The sequence below is a fragment of the Phaethon aethereus genome (assembly GCF_964289735.1).
Source record: "Phaethon aethereus genome assembly, chromosome: 13".
Lineage (NCBI taxonomy): Eukaryota > Metazoa > Chordata > Aves > Phaethontiformes > Phaethontidae > Phaethon > Phaethon aethereus.
The window spans coordinates 2,412,007-2,424,072 of record NC_138589.1 but is presented as its reverse complement, the minus strand read 5'-3'; the positions used below and the strand labels follow the sequence as shown (position 1 = coordinate 2,424,072).

The following is a 12,066-nucleotide window of genomic DNA, read 5'->3' as shown; positions in this document are numbered from 1 at the left end:
CCGAGCGGCACACAGGGACAGGGACTGAGCCACGGCCCCAGCAAAGCTGGGGGGAACCTCACCAGGGGCTGCAGGGACCCTGTGTGTCCACTCGGAGATGGGGACTGCCGGCCCTGGAACGGGCTGAGCCCATCCCCAACAGCTGAGCAGCAGCAAGACGTCACCTCGGGCTGCGGTGCCTGGCTGCATCCATCCCCTGATGGAGAGAGACAAGAATTAACCACCAGAACCGGGACACTTCCCGGCTCAGACTGCCCGGGGCGGGAGAAACCTGCCCTTGTGTGAGACAGGAGCACAGCTCCTTTCCAAAAGCACAACCCAGGGTCCCCTTGCCGCAACACAAAACTCCGTTCACTTTGATCATTACAGAATTTACTGATAATCACCACCAGGATTAGAAGCATCAGTAGAAAAATAAAATTTACAGAGTTTTCTATCATACAAAGATTTGTTCATGACAGCCACAGTCGTTAGCGAGATAGGAAGTCGGGCGGTATCTAAATCAGGCCGAGCACAGAGGATGTTTGCACACAGAAAGCAGGGCCACGAGTCTCAGCTCGAGCAGCGATGTTTCTCCAGGGCAGGCGGTTTCTCTCCAAGGCCTTTCCTTGACCGATGCTCCTGGCTGGGCTCCCTGGTCAGCGGTTCACAGCACCGCCCAACCCGGAACACCTCGGCACCGACATTTTTGCAAGCTCCTTGCTGCTTTTGGCAAGTTTGACTGAATGAAGTCTACCAACGTGAAAAACAAAGGAATTCCTCCACTCGCCTCACTTGGGATAGGGAACACAAAGGGAACATCAAACCGATGTGATGAGAGGGGAGGAGACTGCTGGCAGCAACCGCTCTGGTACACTGACTCAAGACTACTCCTCCTTCCCGTTTGGATCTGGTTTTACTGGAGAGGGAGGTTGGGGAGGCAGGCAGGGGAGTGGAGGATGCTCTGCGAGTACTGAGGCAATACAAAGAACTGTCCCCCAGCGCTAATACCTGTCACGACAAGTCAGCAGCTGATTGTTCACCTTTTATGCAAGAATGTCCTGAAAATTTCATGATGCCTGGGCAGAGGGAGGCACCATTCAACTTCCAAGCTGTGGCCAAGCTGTCACCTCTTCAAGAGAAGTAGCTTCCCCCCGCCCCGCGCCGCCTCAACGCAGGCTTTGGGAGATCACAATGGGTAGAAAACAGGAGGTTTTTGGTTCACCCAGCACAGAGTGATTTTATTGAGCAATTTTTTTTTTCATTTGTTCTAAGCTCCTAACAGCCCGGATCTGCGTCCTGCATGCCTCAGCTCCCTGAGTGCAGAGGAACCATCCTCGTGCCGCAGCTGGTGGCACACTGATAAAGTGCTTTCCCAGTTGCAATCAGCTCAGTCCTTGCTACTGAGGGATGCCGGGCACCGGGGCAGGGGGAAAGGGGAGCACAGCCAGCGCCTAGGACACTGGTTTCTAGCATCACCTGAAAGGTAAGGCCAGACCTGCCCAGTCTAAGTCCCATCAAATACTTTTAATCCATCCAGGAAAAGGCAGGATAATTCACGTGAATTAAACCAGGCACTCAGGACATGAGCTGTGTACACAGCCATTTGAAAGAAGATGTGGGAAGGGGGGAAGACAGCTAGAGAGATCATTATTCCTGCTTTTTGACTGAGGGCAGAAGCAAAGAGAAGGAGAGGCCTAACCTTCCCCTGGGGGATGCAGCAGTAGGAAGACCAGCTCTCTACAAGCAGCACAGCACACAGGGCACTCCAAAGATCCAGGGTTTAGTACACGTTACACCACCTGGACCTCAACCACATAGGGAGAAGGAGTCACATTGAAGTCTTTCCTAAAATGCACAGCTTTATTCCCTGAATTAACATGGGCTAAAATTTAGAGTAATCTCAGTAATTAGTTCCTGAAAAACACCTCTCTCCATCAGCTGTCAACAGAGAAATTTTTTTTCATGATAAACACAGGGCCCTGTTGAAGGTTGTTTCCACACAGAGGACATGGGGTTCATGGAAGGTGACTGGCCTTACGAAATGTTGCAGGTACAAAAGGCGAGCTGGTTTGGAAACCAAAGGAGTTCAGCAAAACCACAGACAGGACGTGTGGCCTGGGAGGCTGGGCACGGACGGCGCCTTCCCTTGGCAGCCCACACAAATGTCAGCAAGGACCATGGGAAAGCCATGAGGCTGGCTACACCGCCCAGCCAAATCCTTGGGATTCAACCTCAGCTTCCCCAAGGGCCCCGAAAAAACAGTCCCCCAGAAAGTGCCCAGCTAGCTACCCAAGAGCCCCAGCCACCTGGCATGCCTCCGGGCCAGAGGGCAGATCTTAGAGTTAGTTAAAACTCACTTAGAACAAACTAAACCGATTCATTAAAGGAGACCATACTGCCTGCAATAAGGGTTGGTTCGGGGCTATGTTCACACCGCTCATCCCTGACAAACACGGGAATTGCCCAGGCTCTTCCTGGGACGCTCGCAGGCATCCCACCCACCGGCACGCTGCAGCTGGATGCTGAAAGCATGGCGTGTTCCCCGCCTCCGCACCCAGGAAGCCCCAAGTCATGACAATCCTGCGCCGGCCGTAGCAGCCTGCTGAATTTTATATAAGCTGGCCAGTGACATTTACATGTCAGTGAAGACACCCAATTCCGCCACACCAATGTAAACATGATCAGCAAGTAAAAAGGGAACAGAGAAGTTTAAAAATACCAGCTTCCACCAGAGCCTGAGAAGCAATAGTGCACACTTGCGCATGCGCCCTGGGATTTCTAGCGTGGGCGATAGGGCATAGCGCCCGTTCAGCTGTGCTTCACCTCTTGGGCAGAAGGTACGCAGTGCCTGAAGAGCTTCACCATAATAAAATTCACAAAAATAGCGATCTTTTTAACGTCAGCTATTTCCCCTGCCGCAGCTTTCACAGTCACAGCTCTTGGCCACAAATTTGCACTTTCACCTGTCTAAAATGATCTTTCCTTTTGCTGCTCCCAAATTTACTATGACCAAGACCTGGTATTAGAACGTTAGGGCCAGGAAAAAAAGAAATTAAGTTTCTCATTAAAAAAATTCACATTAAAAGAGCCTCAGGTTCACTGCAAACAAAGCAGCAAGAGGTCAAAGCATTAAGTGAGCTCCGAAGACATCACATCACGCTGTAGTACTGTTTCTACCCCAGAACAGCTGGTGTCACATCTTAGTTACATCCTGCTGCTTCAAATCATCACTGGTAAAAGGTACGTGGGCCTCCTCCTCTGGAAGCTATTTTCCTGTCCTCCGGAGAAATAAAGTTTCACTTGGCACTTAATGTTACCAAAAAGTAACAAATTCACAATTTTTAGCTTCATTTCAAGCCATGCTGGAGGCAGGAGTAGGCCTTCACGCATCCTTTAACCAGTGGAGAAAGCACACGCCAAGGCATGCCTCAAGTTGCGCTCCCTCGTGATTTGTTTCAGAGACAGCACAGGTGGCAGATCCTTTGCTCTTCCTTCGATTTGTGATCTCTAGCGTCTGAAGAAGAGCTAGAGAGTGGCTAAAATCCGTAGAAACGAAACCACCACCACGCAGAATGTCTGGCCCACTCCTAAAATGAGGGCTTCAAAGGGAATCATTTTTTTCCCTGCAGCTCTGTAAACTCCAGCAATGGCAGCACCTGCGGAGAGGGGAAAAACCTGAAATATGAATGCACGACAGCACACCCGAGGCATACACTGTTGTACCATGGGGACAAAGGAGGAAGTCTCAGAGGATGTGAGACTGGGGCAGAGAACAGGGGGGGTCTGTGGGAGAGGGCCCTGAACCCCTGCACACTGGCTGGCAGCAATGCCAGACTGGGTTTTGCCATGACAAACCTCAGCCAGTAACCAACATGTGCCAGTGGCAATGGGTAAATTGTCGGGGAAAGTCTGCTGAGGCCTCCAGAAGGTGTGGTGGTTGGGGCAGTTTTGAACACAGACTTGTTGCAAGATCCTCTACACCACAGCCCACAGGCTGCAAATATTACCCAGTTCTGGGCACGGACACCAAATCTGTAAGTGGCTTTTCTCTGAGTGCTCAGAAACCTGAAAGCCCACCTGGCTCTGCACCTGATGGGCATGTTTGGTACCCGACAAAGGGCTTGATAGGTAGGATGGTCCAACACTTCCAAACATGGCACGAGGGGGGAATATAACCGAAAGATTAATCTCCTCTCTACCCCGGGGAATGCCGCGGTTCGGCACGCTTCCGAAGGCAACCTCTGATCGCTAGAGAGCCACCCGGTCGGTATTTTCGAGCATCTACCGTACTTGTTAGGATGCCGGCAGTAATGGGTCCCACGATGCCCATCAGCAGGAGGCTCACGGACATGAACCTGCCGTACTTGTGATGCCTGAGCGTGAAGAGCGCTAGCAAAGCAGCCGGGACGTGGAAGGAGAGGGAGGAGACGAGGGCCCACAGGAAAACGCCATACCACATCTCTGTGGAGAGAAGGGTCATGAGGCAGGCTCGGGGCCCGCAGGCCCCCAGCGAGGGCGGCGGGAGGGCCCCGCAGCGGGGAGGGTACCTGGGAAGGTGGAGAGCGGGCTGGAGTAGGTGGTAGTGCCGTTGCCCACGCGGGGCACCAAGCGGAGGCTGAGGATCTGCTGCAAGAGCCCCCCGCTGCCGCCCGGCTCACCGCCCTCCATCCCGTCACCGGCCCCGCCGCCGCCATCCGCCGGCTCCTCTTCCGCCCGCCCCCTTCCGCCCGTCCCAGACAATGGGAAGCGTCTCACGATGACAGGCAGGCCTCCTTGCCAACCGCCGCCCGCCAGGGAGCGCCCGGGCCGCCGGGCGCTGTCCCCACCCCAGCGCTGCCATGGGAACGGCTGTCGGCCGCAAAGAATGCCGGGAGCCCCCTCGCAACGGAAGCCCCTCCTCGGTGGGCGGGGCGATGCCATTGGCCGGGGCTGGAGAGGCACTCTAGTCGGCTGGCTGATCTCTCGTCGTTGCTCCCTGTGCTCGGCGCCGCCTCGGAGGCGCAGTTATCTCTTATCCCGCTAGAGGGTGCCCCGGGACCGGCGGCGACGCTCTGGGCGGCGGCGGGCGCGCGTGCGTGAGGAGGAAGAGGCGGCGGGCGTGAGGCGGCGGGGCCGGGCCGGCACGGCACCATGTCGGGCTCGGAGGAGTACTCCTCGGCTGAGGACGAGGACTATGTGCCCTCGGGTGAGCGGTGGCGGGCGGGGGATGGGAGGGGTCGTGGTGGTCCCGGTGCTCACTGGATGTGCTTGCAGGTGCGGAGTACAGCGAGGACGACGTGAGCGAGCTGGTGCGGGAGGAGGCGGCGGACAGCCCACGGCCGCCCCGCGGCAGGAGGAGCCCCCGCCGCCCCGCCAGCAGGTACGGCCGCGGGCGCAGCCGCCCCCTGTTGCGCACAGACGCGGGTTCCCAGGTGGGAGAACCCACGTTAGCTCTGCCCGGCCTGGCTGGGAGCCGTCTCCGCCGGTGCTCGTTCCTCCGGGCGCAGTGCTGAGCGTCTGAGAAATGTTTTTCTTCGTTTCGGTTTAACGTCAGAGGCAGAGACCCTCAAGTGTGAAAGACACCGTGCCTGGAAATCCTCCCCAGGAGCTCGTTCTTTTCCTTCCAGTAAGCCTTTTTAAGTACGAAAGACTTTTTGGTGCCGCATAGATACAGTTTATTAAAATTGGTTCCTATCTTGCCCAAGTTCTCCCCTCATGGTTCCCGCAATATCCCAGAGTCCATTATATACTTACAGATACACGCACATGTGCCAGTCCAGGGGACTGCCTGCTTCAGTCTCCCTGTGTTTTCTGAACAACACAATCTTTTAATTAAGTAGTTTCACTCCTGAGATTAGGGGAAACCTCCCAGGTAGAATGTCTTAGTAAGAACATGAAATACCGTGTTGCTTGACCCGTGCTTACAGTTCAGCTCTGGAATAGTTTTGCAGCACCTCAGTATATTTTTTTTTTTTTTTTAGGGCATCTGCTTCCAGGAAGAGGAAAAAAGGAGGTCTCTTGCTAGAGCCAGATGAGAAAGAGGAAGAAAATGCTCAGCTGAATGAAGAGGAGGAAGAGAATAATGTAGAGCAGGTGGAAAGAAACAGAGAAGAAGAAGAAAAAAAGAAAGAGGATGCTCTTTGGGCCAGTTTCCTTAGCGATGTGGGACAGAAACCCAAAGTGGTGGCTGCCACGCAAGTGATGCAAGCTAAGAAGGTAACAGGGGCCTGGTCCTTCACCTGGGGGCTGTGGGATGGGCGTGAAGCTTTACAGCACACAGTGTTGGTTCTAGTTGGTACTAGATGTCAGTCAGAGCTGGGATGAGGCTGGGTTTACCCCTGCCCCATCTACCTTGTGAGCCTGGAGCCCCATCATGGGGCAAACTGTAAGCTGCTGGTTTCCTTCCAACTGGGGAGGTCTGTGATCTGGCAGTGCTGCTTTTGGAGCCTCTTGTCAGCATCTTGAAATGTCCCATGGAGCCCTGCTGGCTTCTCTTCTGGGTTCTGGATTCTCCTTGTGATGTAGGAGCACACAATGAGGTTTCCTCTGAGCTATGCTCATGGGCACAACTCTCTTCCAAGGCTTGTGCCTTTCTTGATGCTCAAAAAAAAAAAAGAAAAAAGGGGAGGCTCTGTGTGTGAGTGGGGAAACAGAAGAGACCTGTGCTGACATCTCTGTGCCTTGCCCTTCATTGTCATACAGGGAGGGGAATCTGGAAGATGCTGCATGTTGGGATGGACGTTGTACCAAGAATGAATTTAGCTTTCTTTAGTTTTGTTTATAAGCCCCATTAACATGCTCTCGCTCTCTGTCTTCAGAGCTTTTCTGCAGAGAGAATTCTGTGTGTGATCAGCTATTTAAAATAATTTGGCTCATAATAAAACCAAATGCATGTGTTTGCTTTGCAAAAACCTTTCACACTGAAGGTGGTAGAGGGTTACCGAAACTGACCACCTTTGCTAGAATTGTCTGTCTTTTTTTGAGCGGTCAGCCAAAAAAGTATTTTGTAACAAAAGGCTGGACTCTTGACTCAGTGATGCCTGGTGAGTACAGTTCTCCTCACTGTGTGAAGTTGCTTTCTACAACTGTTGGAAGGTTGGAGAACAAGTGTAGTTGTCATCTTTGCTTGCGACTTTTAGAAGAAGAGTCCTTTATCTGAACCTTCCTGCTTCTTTCCACCTCAGTTGTTACTGGCTGAACAGCTGAGATCATTACAGGTAGAATTAGAGAGAAGGAGAGAGGAAAAGTTTTCTTCTGATCAGTTCTACTTTTATGGCAGATTGCGAAAACATTCGTGGTCTTTGAAAGTTCCTCCATAACCTAGAATAATTTAGAGAGAGATGCAGTTCCTCTGTTCTCTTTGTGAACTTGGACTTAATTTGGACTTAAGTTGTCTGCTTGAAGATCTCTGCTGTGTGTGGTTGATTTAGAGCAAGAATTTTGTTTTGATAATTTATAGGGCCTGAGTTTTTATGTATGCTGTTAAAAGCTGTAGTTGTGACTGAGTAAATTAAGAGGTGTTGACACATTGCTTAATACAGATATTTCCTTCTCAAATTAAAGAGACGTTATTGCCAAGTAACTTAATATCTTCAGTGTTCTCTGTGAAGATCAGCCTTGCTTTTCCTGCTGATGGATTGTGTTCCTCTATATTCTTGAGTAAAAAGAAACATATTTCTGTGTAATCTACCCCGGGGCCTGGTGGTGCTTAGCTTGGAAAAATGGAGTCTTCAGGCTTTTGTTTGCTTTCTGAACCACAGTGTATTCTTGCTCGTTCCTTCCTACGTTTAATTACAATTTTGCTTCACTTTTTGGGTCTGTTTTGATCCTTGAGCTCCAATGAGAGCCTGGAACAAAAGTGGGGAATTTCCTTCTGGCGGCGGTGGCAGTTGTTTCCTTTTTCTTGTCTGTGGGTGACTTGCTTTGACCAGCCAGCCTACACTGCAGAGCTACTTGCGGTCTGTGTTGGGTCTTTGGCCCCTTGGAGTGTGATAGTTTGTCTTGGCTCCACAAATGCATTGTTTTGTTTTCTCCTTCCCATGTTTCACAGGCTGAAGAAGAAAAAAGTGGGACCAAACTTCAGGAGAAACCAAAAGAGTCTGAGAATCCAAAAGATTCAGGAAAAGTAACAATCACCAAAGTGTTTGATTTTGCTGGTGAGGAAGTCAGGTAAGCTGGCAGATGTGATGTGTCTACTGCGGGCTCAGAGCAAAATGGGTGCTACTCTTCTGCTGGCAGGCCAGAGATGTGCTGTGAAGAAGGATGTATCGTCTCCTTTTTCCTTCATGCTTTTTTTTTTTTTTGATCATGAGCATAGACCTCAAGGAAAATGAAACCAAGCTTTTTCTGCCTGAGGGCTGCTGCAGAGTATCCTTATATGTAGACCTCAGTCTCCGCTCGACTTCAAAACATGCCTGTAAATTCACTTAGGCTTCCCCATCCGGACAGTGTTTAAAATGGTTGGCAAAGCTTCCCAGCTGCACTGCTACTGTGAAGATTGAGAGAAGGAGAGAACCATGTATGGCCCCACAGGGATGACAGTAATGCATTTTATTCCTTCAGTCTATTCGAAGACCTGTGCTGGGGGCAGGATATTTGCTGGTGCTTTCTGTGGGGATGTGCACAGTCCACTACAAAGATCTGCAGGCATTAAGAGGTGTTTTGCTCAGTGAACTAATAGCTGAGTGCTTTTACCTCTGAAACAGATGCAACAAAGGTGATAGGCTAGGTAAAATCATCCTTCAGGCTGAGTTTGCCTTGCAAGATGCCTCTAAGGACGTGCTGGAAAAAGGGGCAGGTATTTTATAAATGTGTAAAACCAGAGCTGAGGGGCCTGGGTGAACACACTTGAAATCTGAATGCACTGTGACCTTGTGGTTATTACCATGGTGTACTTTTTTAAAAATAAGTATATGTACCTGTAAACCACGTTTCGTCAGATGAGAATTTTGCCTCTATTTTGTGTGACGGCAGAGGGCAGCAATTCCCAGCAATAACACCCACGCTGCCTAAATCTCGAGGAGGCAGCAGAGAGCAGGGGCTTCCGGGGCTTCCGTAGCTCTTGCTTTTCATGTCAGCACTGCTGCCTGAGCTGTTCGAAAAATCTGAGGAGAGCCATGAGTCATAGTAGTGACTTTCCTATTTCTTTGCACAATCCGGGCTGTAGGAATACCCTTCATTCACTGGAGAAATGGCAAAGAACTGTACCACTGCAGCTTTTCTGAGAGAGTATTCATCATACCCTTTCTATGAAAGAAAGGCTAAGTCTTTCCCATGGACAGATAAAAATCTGTAGCAGAATGACAGACAGAAATTTTGTCTTCTGATGCACACGCTCCTCCTTGACTGCCAGCTTGTTTGTCCCTGTTTTTCCTGTGTTGGGGTGTTTGGTTTTTTTTTTGTTTGTTTCTGGCTCAAAGGCATTGTTCTACTAGGTGAGAATGAAAGAAGCTATAGGATCGCAGGGCTGTCATACAAAGACCTTGTTGGGTTCTGATGTATCATCAGATGGCATATGGCAGAACTGCGTTCCTGGTACTTTGGGCTTTCATGAAATTGGCATACAATCTTATTTGGAGTCTGGACATGTCCATCTGTGTGTAGTAGATGTGTTATGTCCTAACATGAGCATCAAAGTATATAATTTAAAGGAGGGAGTTGAGTTACAGGGAAGCTTGCCTTATAGGCTTACTTCAGAACATGAGTTTTCCACTTGTGGAAAGGAACATTTTTTTGGTGCATTTTTTTTGTGAAGTAGGACCCTTTAGGGAGCTAGTAAAAATGTCTGCCTTGCAGCTTCTTGTTTTTCTGTCTCTATGAAAAGAAGCCCCAGCTAATTATGATTTAAGCATAGAATTACTCAGATAATGGTCTGATTCTGGCATTCCAGATTTTGTGTGGTGGTTACAGATTAGCTTTACTAGTGCTGCTCTTGCTTTTATTAGTAACATTAGTTGGAAGAAACTTTCTCTGGCCTTCAAAAAGTGGCTTGTCTTATGTGAACACAACTTGTTCAGGGCTCCTAAGATGCTGAGTTTGTGCTTTTGACACCAGTAACTTATCTGTAGGTGTTTTAAATAGCTATACCAAGTAAAGTTTCCAAGTTAGATAAAGGCATATTTTTCTGCACCAGTTGCTTTTGGAACTGCTCAATACTGACTGTTTCCCTTGGGGAGCTGCAGAGGAATCAGTGTAAGTTTCTACTAATTTTTGAGCAAATAGGCAGAAGCTGGGACCTGGGCAACAGTGAGATTGTAATCCTGCAAACCACCAAGGCTAATGTATTTTTTTGTTTACAGCAATCATTGTATCAACAGGTTACATATCCAGCAACAGAAAGTTTGCAGTGAAGTCTGGAGCACTGTTTTCTTCTGGTGCCGGACATAACATGCTACTTTCTTCAACTCTTTGATAACAGACAAATCCTTCAATGCTTATTGCCCCCTTGATTTTTGTGATATTCAAAGCTGAAGCTTTTGTGGTGTTTGCTATGTCTTGCATCTCTAAATGCGTTACACTGTTAACTGTGGGTGGGATATAGGGAGTTATCACTGCTTACAGCTACCGGTACTTTCCTGTAGTGGCAGTAGGTGAGGGCCAGAGGACTGCTTTTTCTTTAGAATGGCAGGAGGTTATCTTTGCAGGACCCTGACGTCTGTAAATGCTCTGAATACCAAAGGCTGACTTCCTTGCCTGGGGAAGCAGCTGGCAAATTGTTGGTTACAAAGGACAGCACATGGTAGTTTTGTGTGTTCTGGACTGAAAGAACTGAAATGAGAGTGCTGTCTCTGTCGCTTTCCTTTCTAAATGGTTTGAGGCTACTTCTGAGTGTTCCTCTTTTGAAAGCTTGAGAAGAATTTAGATCAGTATTTAAACACTGATAGATTCAGGGCACAAATTTCTACAGTCTGCTCACTGAAGCTCTTAACAGAAGATCATTTATCCCTGATCTCTCGTTGCAGAACAATCTGTTTTCTCCTGTAAGAAGATGGTATAATCTCTCTTGCATGGCTGGAGTAGCAAAAGTCTCTTTCAAGAGATCTCCATCTCCAGGGCTATACTGGAATAGTGAAAGACTTCGCTCTTTAAGCTGTCAACTCCCCTGTAGGCTATTGTTGCACTTAAGGTCCATTTTGATTAGTCTGTGCTTGTATCGGTTGCTAATGCTGAACTTTAGGTTCAGAGTATTATAAATTATCAATTACAAAATAAAGGATTAAGTTTAGTGGCTTTTAATTTTATGAAATACATTATTTAGTATTACCTTGTAATACCAAAGCTGTTGAATCTTGGAACTAGAAACAATCTTCTAACTGATTTCTGTGTTTTCCAGTTGTGACTTTTCTGTCTGCTTTTCATTCTTCCCTGGTGTTAAATAGATTAGGAGCAGCAGGTGACTGTCACACAAATGGCTGTAATTGTGGGCAGTGGGAGCAATTTGCAAAGGCAGTTCAGCATCTAAATGGAAGTTCAAGTCATTTCTCATTGGCAGAGGAGACTGAAGCTCCTTTGAAGCCTCTGGTTTATGAACTTGCCTCACGATGCAGGACGTGTGGTTGCATTAATAGGGAATTGCATCCCTGGTGCCAGGGTTTATCTGTTGCAAAATGTAATTGCTGTATGATGAGGCTTGTTTTCTCTTTGGCACTCCAGACTACTTTGGCCCTTGGCTTTCTTCAAACTGCTGCTGTGCTCAGTATATCAAAACAGATGTTCTGTGCTCCTTCCATGAAAGTCGACTTTGTGTCCATCCAGGACTGCAGCAGAATGCAGCTCACATAGGTGGAGCTGGCCCAGCCCTGTGGTGTCAATCGCAGTCCGCATAAGAACTTGTGAGGGAACAGCAGGGTCAGGTCATTGAATGCCAGCAGCAATAGGTTTTAGTTTGAAACATCTTCTGTCTACCTTCATTTGGCTTGTGGGAGGCCAAACGAAGTTGAGAGGAGTAATGGTGTCTGGCTTGGGTGCTATTTCAGGAATGGGCAGCCTGTGTTCGACACCTTTTTTCCTACGTTGCAAATTCCAAGTAAAGGACTCAAAACTAGAAGCTGCATATTTCTGTGCATATGTGCTTTGTTTAAATGTGTGGTTTAAATCACAAGTTTT

At 48.8% G+C, this 12,066-nt stretch overlaps 2 protein-coding genes across 3 annotated transcripts in view; one reads left to right on the top strand and one right to left on the bottom strand.

Moving 5' to 3' along the window:
- Positions 1-3,507: 3,507 nt before the first annotated feature.
- On the bottom strand, positions 3,508-4,650 carry TMEM170A (transmembrane protein 170A; the record flags this gene model as incomplete). Of its 2 annotated transcripts, XM_082005717.1 has the most annotated exons (3): positions 3,508-3,638; positions 4,273-4,443; positions 4,530-4,650. In XM_082005717.1, 3 exons carry the CDS (start codon positions 4,648-4,650, stop codon positions 3,508-3,510), a joined length of 423 nt encoding a protein of 140 aa, XP_081861843.1. The 2 variants fall into 2 exon arrangements, with proteins under 2 accessions (XP_081861843.1, XP_081861844.1); XM_082005718.1 differs by lacking the exon at positions 4,530-4,650 and having other exon boundaries at positions 4,342-4,441.
- A 462-nt stretch (positions 4,651-5,112) lies between these two features.
- CFDP1 (craniofacial development protein 1) overlaps positions 5,113-12,066 on the top strand; it is a gene marked incomplete at its 5' end in the record, with an annotated part of 65,701 nt that continues 58,747 nt past the window's right edge. The window contains 4 exons of the mRNA XM_082005729.1: positions 5,113-5,167; positions 5,236-5,341; positions 5,943-6,177; positions 8,012-8,130. Of these exons, the coding sequence (XP_081861855.1) occupies positions 5,113-5,167; positions 5,236-5,341; positions 5,943-6,177; positions 8,012-8,130 (515 nt within the window). The remainder of the gene's footprint in view (positions 5,168-5,235; positions 5,342-5,942; positions 6,178-8,011; positions 8,131-12,066) is intronic.